The 9,116-nt window shown below is 44.0% G+C and overlaps 2 protein-coding genes and 3 pseudogenes across 2 annotated transcripts; 1 reads left to right on the top strand and 4 right to left on the bottom strand.

Annotated features, from left to right (window-relative positions):
* Window positions 1–2,833: 2,833 nt before the first annotated feature.
* On the top strand, window positions 2,834–6,671 carry LOC119356652 (lipid phosphate phosphatase 2-like). The gene is made up of 9 exons (XM_037623635.1): window positions 2,834–2,939; window positions 3,119–3,212; window positions 3,867–4,088; window positions 4,189–4,276; window positions 4,358–4,467; window positions 4,598–4,691; window positions 5,655–5,843; window positions 5,950–6,009; window positions 6,096–6,671. The coding sequence occupies exons 3-9, from the start codon at window positions 3,873–3,875 to the stop codon at window positions 6,314–6,316; spliced, it is 978 nt and encodes a 325-aa protein (XP_037479532.1). The 5' UTR covers window positions 2,834–2,939; window positions 3,119–3,212; window positions 3,867–3,872; the 3' UTR covers window positions 6,317–6,671.
* Window positions 6,672–6,834: 163 nt separating this feature from the next.
* LOC119356651 (40S ribosomal protein S20) lies at window positions 6,835–8,674 on the bottom strand. The gene is made up of 3 exons (XM_037623634.1): window positions 8,442–8,674; window positions 8,253–8,366; window positions 6,835–7,208 (listed from the first exon to the last, which is right to left on the bottom strand). The coding sequence occupies exons 1-3, from the start codon at window positions 8,566–8,568 to the stop codon at window positions 7,066–7,068; spliced, it is 384 nt and encodes a 127-aa protein (XP_037479531.1). The 5' UTR covers window positions 8,569–8,674; the 3' UTR covers window positions 6,835–7,065.
* Window positions 7,583–7,662, bottom strand: LOC119359857 (annotated as a pseudogene).
* Window positions 7,837–7,920, bottom strand: LOC119359858 (annotated as a pseudogene).
* LOC119359861 lies at window positions 8,025–8,110 on the bottom strand (annotated as a pseudogene).
* Window positions 8,675–9,116: the final 442 nt, after the last annotated feature.

Here is a 9,116-nt window from a genome sequence, read left to right as displayed (position 1 = left end):
CGTAAACAAGTGAACCTTGGGGCACCGAGGAGCAGTCTAATGTGTACTTCAGCATTCCACGGGGATTGTACAACTTGTTTCCCGCGGTTGTTGTGGCCCGCAAAAGGCCCCTTCCCGTCCAGGCCGATCGCCATCTTCTCTACTAGGTTAGCTTGGAGAAAGAAAGTGGTTAACAGACTTTGCCTCATCATCATAAAATTGTTCCTGGTTCCTTTTAAGCCCACGCAATTCATAATGGATGCTTTTTATTCTCTAGATATATGTATGGTTTTCTCATTGTTAGAGGAAATATGAATTGGAACTAAGGGGCACGAGGGAGATTGATCTCCATCCAACGTTGCTAGAGAATATTGGTATTGGGTATGGTGACATGAAGGTGCCACCACGTGCCCACCGCATTGTATCTCTTTTGTGTGCTAGTGGTACTATTTTAACGCATGGGTTACACTTCTATAGTTTGCTTTAATTTGCTATCTTCACCTTTATGTTGTAAAATTATATATTGACCATGTCATAGGCTCTCATCGGGTACACGCCTCCATGGCTTCCGTGGTCAACACCAGCACAACAAAGAGGCAAGAGCATGAGCAGGTTTATTACAATCATAATGATTACAATCATAATGAGAACTCACCCTAATGGTTCCATTGATTTCAATAGATTGATCTGTGTACCCTTGTAGGAATCCTCATTTGATGTATGAATCCCCCGAAGGAACTAGGGAAACAAATCCAGTTATTTTATGTTGATAGTGGTGATAATATCGATGGAAAGTTTATATCTTCACTCATGAAGTTAATACATGTGAGGATTGATTTTTGTTATTCATATAATTCAGAATAGGAAGACTGTCTCGATGAAGACTGGCCTTCTCACTCTCAACACATCTACGTCTAGATTCTTCCCTAGCTTCTTGAATTGAGATGCCGACAACTCTTTCCTAGGGAATCATGCCATCTGTTTGCTATGAAAAAACAAACTACGACAGATCATATAGATGAATATGAATGGAGTCTTATTAGCTCACTGTACACATCCAATATAACGCCTTCCTGAGCCCCTATGTAAAGGGGTGTCATGTTCTGCTTTACAATGGGGTTGATCATCCAATACATTGCTTGTTTGTTAAGAACATAAGAAGTCGATGCTAGAATAGATGTTTATCCAACAGAGGTTTGACTTGAGCTTCAATAAAACTAGTCGAGAGGAAAAATTTCACTGCTTCAAATTTAATTCCAATGGCATGTAATTCTTGCTAGGAGAAAGCATTGGTTGCTTCAGTGTCATGCAAGCTAGGTAAGGGACACAACAGCTCTCAATTAAACGCTTTAAATATAATGCTCAACCTAAATGAAACAATTCAAGTATGGATCTCAACACGAGATCCTATGGAGGGAGAGCCCACCACCAACATAGAAGATCGATGCTCATTCTTGTTGCGTTATGCGTTAAGCACACTATGGGCACTTAATTAGTGTTACTTTTTAGTAGACACAATTAGGCAGACAATTAGCATAAGCAAGTGGCCCAATTCGTGTTTAGAAAAAAAACAAGAGCATCACATGGCAATCTATATTCTACCCAATCAAAAAATACTCTAATGAGAAGAGGTGTGACCTCAGGTCGAGAGATGCCTAAATGTCGGGTCAGAGTGTCAATGCACCTTGTCGCAAGGATTGTACATGTCTGTTATTGTTGCTGGCCTGCTAAGGTCTCTTCCCATCGGTGCCTATCACCAAGTCCTCCATCAAATGAGGTTGGCGACATAAACTATTGTAACAAACGGAGCCTTGTTTCCGTAAAATTGTTCCCGGTGCATTTCAAGCCTACACAATTCAAAATAGTTGCTCTCCACTCTCTAGATATATGGATAACCCCTCATTGCTATAAGAAATTGGAATTGGAACTAGGAGACATGAGAGATAAGAAATTGGAATTGGAGTTGAGAGGCATGGGGGAGACTGGTATTTATTGGTTGGGTATGGTGACATGAAGGTGCTACACTGACCCACCGCATTGCATGACTATTGTTTGCTTCCGAGAACTATTTTCGCGAGCCAGCTTTGATTTTCTATCTTCACCTCTATGTGTAGTAAAATCATATATTCAGCATGTCACATGCTCTCATCGGGTGCACGCCTCCACAGCTAAATCATCGATCATCAAACAAGCTACAAACCCTGGTATGTAGGGAAACCACATGGCACATGGGATGGCTTAGGTGGACGGCACCAACCCACAAAGTGGCGACAGCCACAAGCGGGTTTATTACAATCATGAGGAGAACTCATCCTAATGGTTTCACTTATTTGAATGGATTGATTTGTTGTACCATAGTAGGAATCCTCATTCAATGTACGAATCCCCTTGAGGAAGTGGGGAAGCAAATCCAATTTTTTTGTTATGATACGAGCAGTTATAGTTTCGAGGAAGTGGTGTATCTCTTCATTCATGGATGTAATAAAAGTGAGAACTGAGTCTGTTATCCATATAATTTGAAAGAGGAAGATCATCTTCTCAAGAAAGCCCGACCTTCTCGCTCTCGGCACATCCGAGTATTTTGCCTAGATATTTTTTTACTATTTTTAAATTGTTTTTTTTTCTAAGCGGGTGTGCCTAGACCAAGGTTCCAAAAATCCGCATCCGACTCGATGGTAGATGGATAAATTTGTTTTATAAACAATTTATCATACGTGGAGTATTGGTGAAGTCTAGTATCCACTCGGGAAATTTAAAACTGAGCGGGTAGCTATCTCAAAAAGAACAAAAAAAACAATCAACACTCGAGAAATTTATTTAAAGAAAGCAAATAAGCAGGGGATGCTTTGGTAGACGGCCCAGATACTTTCCCCCACCCCGAACCGCCCATCGATTCTCGTCTCCCGACGACCCGCGCGGCGGCGCGCATCTGGGCCTCCGCCGGCGGCCGGACTACATGAGTGAGTCCCTCGCTTTCTCTTCTCCCTCCCTCCGTTCTTCTCGCGAGCGGGGCAGGCGGAGCAAGCCCGAGCTTGGCCGGCAGCGCGCGGTGGGCGGGGCTGCTGCTTCTTGCCGGCGGCGTGGCAGTAGCGGGGGCGGGTCCTTGGCGCATTTCTTTAGGCGTGCTTTCCCGCTGCAGGAGCAGGAGCAGGAGCTTCGGAGACGAGACAAGACGGTGCTGACGCGCCCATGAGCTTCACGGCAGCAGCTTGATTTCCTCCCCCAAATTCCAGGTTATTTGGCCCGCCCTTGAATCCTAATCTTCCTCTTAGTACTAGTGCTTTGCAGAGAATCTCCATGCTGTTGACTTGTCATCTACAGTAAATATTGCCGAATTGCCAGCATAGAATGTCCATGGTTTTACAACGACACAAATATGTTAATTTATGCTCCCTCCCCCCGAAAAAGTTTGCACTGACTTGGTGCTAGATACATCAATTTGAGGAACAAATTTTTCCCGACGGAGGGAGTATTCAACAAGAATGTGTGACCTGCTGAACAACTTACCTGTCCCATCTTGGCATGGGTCATGGCAACCTTGTATGCCCACGCTTCGCGCACTCCTTGATAATTGGAAACTATAGCCTGTACATATGATCATTTTCCAATCAAGGTTGCAAGTTATTTGGAATTCTAGGAGCATCCTGTGTACAAATAAACTGAGGAAATACAGGAACACAGAATTATTACAGAAGCCAGTCAAACAGAATAACATTGTCTTCATCAGAAATGCAAGTATTGTGCTCCTGTTTTCGTTTTTAATCCTTTTTTTTGCTTTTTTTTTACCTTTCATTTAATTAATCATAGTTGTATTACATCCAGTCTATCTTGTAACTATTGCAACTTTACTCAACAATTCTTTGTCTTGCTCCCTTTGTTATTTATAGGACATAATGGCAGATATACAGTTAAGCCGTTACACTATAAAGTCCCATGGAGCCAAAATTGCAAGACTCCACATGTATGACTGGATAATACTTGTCCTCCTTGCTGTCATAGATGGATTGTTGAATATAATTGAGCCTTTTCACCGTTTCGTTGGGAAGGACATGATGACTGACTTGAGATATCCCTTACAGGGCAATACTGTGCCCTTTTGGGCTGTTCCGGTGTGTTCTTGTGCTGCTAATTTTGGACTTTCCATTGTTTACATCATTTTTGTGCCATTCGAAAAGATAGTCCCATTTTTGTAACTCACATGATTTGCAGGTCATTGGAATTGTCTTACCCTGTGCCATCTTTGGTGGAATTTACTTCAAGAAGAAGAATTTCTATGATTTGCACCATGGCATTCTGGGTATCTAACATATTCTTAGGCATATGAATATGTTGATATTGTATGTGCAAGAAATAATTCGAAACACGTATATTTTTGTAGGTATTCTTTATTCGGTGCTCATAACTGCGGTGATTACTGATGCAATTAAGGATGGAGTTGGCCGACCACGTCCTGATTTCTTCTGGCGCTGTTTCCCAGATGGAAAGGATGTAAGATTACTAGCCAAGAACTTCACTTTTTCCAGTCACAAGTTTATCTTTGTTGACCTGCTCATTGTTCAGTTCTTATCATCTATGGAGCCCATATTTGACCAAAACTCATCGAAGGACTCTTTTTCAGCTTTATGATAATGTTACTACTGGCGTTCTGTGCCATGGGGAGAAGAGTGTCATCAAGGAAGGTCACAAGAGCTTCCCAAGTGGACACGCATCATGTAAGTCATTTAATTGGTAATACTGGTGTCAGGCATTTGGTCAGCTATGCCTATGGAATTCTTTAAAACTCAGTTAGATACTTGAAGTTGTTTTTTACACCCTTGTGATAATCCTTTTTGACACAAACCATGCTGGGACCTGGGAATAAGTGATGGTACCTGTGTTTTTGCGGTTGGTTGGGCTGCTTGTGTTAGCTGGCTTTGGAGGCCTTGTACAATGCAAGGTGCCTAGTAGAGAAATAAACCAGTTTTTCCTCAAGCACCGGTGCTTATTTGTAGAGGCTAGATGCTTAATTAGGCATCCCTCCTGTAGAAATAAGCACTGGTGCTTAAGAAAAACTTGGTTTATTTTCCGAAGCACTCTAAGCACCTTGCATTGTACAAGGCCTTAGTGGCAGTCATTGAACCAGGGGAACTCTGATGGGTGGCTAGGCCACAATTGGGCATAAGACAGCCTGGCATTGGCTACGTTGGTGCGATGTGGCAGCGAACCAGGAAGTGCCCCATTTCAGTTTAGATGCTTTGGTTGCTGCTTGGTGTAGTAGTTGTGTGGTAACTAGTTCTGGAACTACTCCACGGCATAAAAACATTGGGTTTGTCATGTGTACCATTTTGTGGAGGTATATATATACATCTTGTAATGGACAATGCACATAAGTCATGTGTTTGATTAGAGACCCCACAAAATTGGCCTAGCCTTAGCCTTGTCTCAAGGTTGCAGCCAAAACATGCCCTGTGTGGTGAAATGCGAGTCCTATCAGAAGCATTTTTCTAGGTAAAATCAACATGTTTTCAGGCCAATTCAGTAGGGGTCTCAGTCTTTTATTACCCACATGTACAATCTATATATGTTGTAGTGTTGTTACAATTGCGTCAAATAGGTCATGGCTAGATCACCTAACTAGACCGTCGATATAATAACCTGTTTTCTTTCACCTTGTGCTAATAATCAATCTATTCCAGGGTCTTTCGCCGGCCTGGGCTTCCTCACGTGGTACTTAACTGGGAAAATCGCAGTTTTTGATCGTAAAGGCCATATCGCAAAGCTGTGCATCATTGTTCTGCCTCTACTTACTGCTGCGCTCGTTGCCGTTTCTCGAGTGGATGACTACTGGCACCACTGGCAAGATGTGTTTGCTGGAGCTATCATAGGTTTGTCTGCCATTTGTCGTTGTTGCGTAAATTAGTTATACAGATGACCTTCTAGACGCCCATAGTTGATTAATAAAAAAAATTATTCTCCTGTTGCCCTTTGCAGGTCTCACAGTGGCCTCGTTCTGTTACCTGCAATTTTTCCCATATCCTTTCGACACAGACGGTGCCTCCTCCCTTTACCAATCGAGTTTCGAGTCTTCCGTGGTTTCTCAGTGATAAATACTTAGCAAGTACTGATTTCCATTGCAGGATTGTGGCCTTACGCGTACAACACCCTCCAGCTAGCCGAGGCGGGCATTGCAGCAAACTCCTTCAGCGTGCGGCCGACAGAGGAGACGGTGGAAGAAGGGCAAGGTGAGGGTGGGATCGCCCTGAGAAACGCCGTGCGGCCCACGGAGGAGACGGTAGAAGAAGGGCAAGGCCGGGGCGGGGTCGCCCTGAGAGACGCCCTAAAATATGATGAAAACTAGGAGTGGAAGGATCCAGCGACACCCTAACTACAACGACCGTCCGTGGGCTTACGTTTTCGATGCACGTCGCAGGCGGCTGTCTGGGAGCTGTTTTTCTCATGCACACTTTGGTTTGATTGGTGTGTTATTGACCTGCTGGTGTTTTGTATGTACGTGTGCGACCATTTGTTTGTTAGAGGTTGATTGGATGGTTAGGCAAGTGAGGATCTGGCGTGGTACATTACCTAGTCAGTGCTAGTGGAGTGGGTGAGGACATTGTGCACTAATTATTTCTTGCCTTTTCAGCAAGCAGTATGTATATATGATTGCTTTGTTTTGTTTTGTTATCCAACCTGTGCTATTGATTGGCTGCTCAGATCAACTGGTTTGTTATCCAAAGATGTATAATCAGAAAATTTTGCTAATATGCAGGGATTCTCTAAGTACTACCAAATTTTGCTGCTGTTTTGTATATTTCAATGTAATACAGTTCAGAAAATCTTCCACTGAAGATATCAAGGAAACGCTACCAAATCTCATAGATAAATAGCGATCCATGTATAAACATTCAACCCGGCACACACAACAGGGCAACGAACGAAAATTGACAGATAATTTAGGACAGTAGGCACTTAGAATCACGAAGCAAAGAACCTAGTCATACAAAACCCAGTTCTCATACTACAGAAAGTTTCAAAAATATCTTGGTACGCTGGTGTCTCTCCACCCTTGTAGAAAGATTTAAAGACACATATCATGGGGTAGCATAACTACTGGTCGCTGATGGTCACTTCGACCTCGACGCCGGGCTCAATGGTGATCGAGGTGATCTGCTTGACGACGTCGGGGGAGCTGACGAGGTCGATCACCCTCTTGTGCACCCGCATCTCAAACCGATCCCAGGTGTTGGTACCTGTTTTACCAGAGACCAAGAACAAGTAGTTAGACTGAGTTCATCTCAAAATTTTATTTCAAAGAAAAAATGCACAGCAAGATTAACAGAAAACTGATTTGTGATGAGCTGAGCATCAGGTTTAAAAAGCTCGATTTTGAAACATCAAATGGATCAGACTAATCATATGCATCATCATTTGCTCAGCCCATCTACTAATTGCAAATGCTTCATTCTTGGTAAGATAAGATGCTAACTGGTTAAAACCAATTGTAACATAAGCTACAATCATGCCATACTGGTTAAAAAATGTGAGGAGGACTGAACTTAACACATTACTCGCATTGCCTGCTAGAAGGAACAGGTACAAAGAAGAAAATAATCACAAGACAGGCTAGCCATCAGTCTTAAAAAGCTCGATTTTGTATTCCTCAAAGAAAATCTCAGGAATATGTTGTTTCAGCATCATCTGACCAGCCCATCATAAAACATAAACAGAAAATCAACATCGCACATGACAAACTGTCATGGATAGGATCACTGCTAGATTCAGTGTGCAATAGATTTCAATTTACAAACAGATGACCAACATGTAGGATGACCAACAACCAAGAACGATACTCGTAATCTAACTTCGCACCGAGTGAACCAAGCATCAGTTTTAAAAAGCTCGGTTTAAGATACTTCAACGAAGGGACATCTCAGTAGCATCTCCTTGTAACATCACGTGCTCAGCTGACAAACGGTTCATATGCAACTACTCTACATTATTACCACTGTAATAGAGCTGCATCTCAGATACACAAGAACAAAGCAGTACGTTGATTGATGGCATGCCAGGCATCAGTTTTAAAAAGCTCGATTTTTAGATCATCAAAGACCGGAAAGGCCTCAGCGGTCTAAATGTTTCACATCCTCTGCTCAGCACGCCACCATCAACGTACCAGCAATTCAAACCATAGACACGTCCTTACTGACATGGACTACCAGGAACTGATACGATGCACGGCATGTAGGCAAAATAAAAATGGGATCAGGCAGAGAGGTAGGGAGGTGGCTACCAACCTTCTCCACAGGGGGACTTCCTGGTGGTGATGTTGAGCACCTTGGTGGGCATCCTGACGGGGCCCTTGACCTTGAGCTGCTTCTCCTTGGCGCCCTTCACCAGATCCGAGCACACTGCACACGCACAAACGCATCAGATCGGAGACGAACGGTGAAGAAGCAAGAGAAGGGATCGGATGGGGCACTGACCCTTCTCGAGGTTCTTGACGGACTTGGAGGAGAGGGTGATGCGGATGCGGTGCTGCACCTCCTGGGTTCCCTCGAACCCGAGCTTGCCCGACTTCATGGGCGGCGCGTAGGCCAGCTCCGTCGCCATGGCTGCCGGTGGAGGATGGGAGGGAGGAGGCCGCGGCGCTGCGGGCGAGCTAGGGTTTGGGGCGCAGAGGAGGCGGCGGCGGCGCTGGGGGTGGAGCTCGCTAGGGTTTGCTGGGGGCGCTTTATGTAGAGGAGGCTGTGTCTGTGGTGGGAGGAGGCATGGGCTTGGGCTGGCGTGGAGACTTAGCGGGCTTCCAGAATTGCGCTGGGCCGCCCGTCGTAAAAGAACGCAGCCTGGCGGCCCAATAAGCCGATCTTCTTTTCTTTTTTCCTAAAAAAATAGAAGCAGATCTTCTTCGGAGGGACTACTGTAAATTGCTCTACAAAATGAACAATGCATAACTGAGAGAAGCTGAGCTGGTCTCAAAGCAGTGTGCTTCATTCTTTATCAGTGAGCTCAAGATGAAACTTATCGAAGACTGGTTAGCAAGACTGTGGGAGAAAAAGTACCAACTCGGGGGCATCCTAAACTGAAGGAAACAGATTGTTATAACTGTGGCGTGGTAAAAATTCAGACAACACAGTAATGAACAAAAGTTTGAAAATTCA

Source organism: Triticum dicoccoides, chromosome 2A (genome assembly GCF_002162155.2).
Source record: "Triticum dicoccoides isolate Atlit2015 ecotype Zavitan chromosome 2A, WEW_v2.0, whole genome shotgun sequence".
In the NCBI taxonomy this organism is placed as follows: domain Eukaryota; kingdom Viridiplantae; phylum Streptophyta; class Magnoliopsida; order Poales; family Poaceae; genus Triticum; species Triticum dicoccoides.
The sequence above is the reverse complement of the archived record's forward strand: the minus strand, read 5'-3'. Positions and strand labels throughout refer to the sequence as shown.

Excerpts from the sequence above, each read along its gene's own strand:
- LOC119356652 (XM_037623635.1), top strand. The coding sequence starts at position 3,873 with ATGGCAGATATACAGTTAAGCCGTTACACTATAAAGTCCCATGGAGCC. Across the intron at positions 4,468-4,597 it reads GTTTCCCAGATGGAAAGGAT|CTTTATGATAATGTTACTAC; the intron begins GTAAGATTACTA and ends ACTCTTTTTCAG. Across the intron at positions 6,010-6,095 it reads ATATCCTTTCGACACAGACG|GATTGTGGCCTTACGCGTAC; the intron begins GTGCCTCCTCCC and ends TTTCCATTGCAG.
- LOC119356651 (XM_037623634.1), bottom strand. The coding sequence starts at position 8,568 with ATGGCGACGGAGCTGGCCTACGCGCCGCCCATGAAGTCGGGCAAGCTC. Across the intron at positions 8,367-8,441 it reads CGTCAAGAACCTCGAGAAGG|TGTGCTCGGATCTGGTGAAG; the intron begins GTCAGTGCCCCA and ends GTGCGTGTGCAG. Across the intron at positions 7,209-8,252 it reads GAAGTCCCCCTGTGGAGAAG|GTACCAACACCTGGGATCGG; the intron begins GTTGGTAGCCAC and ends CTGGTAAAACAG.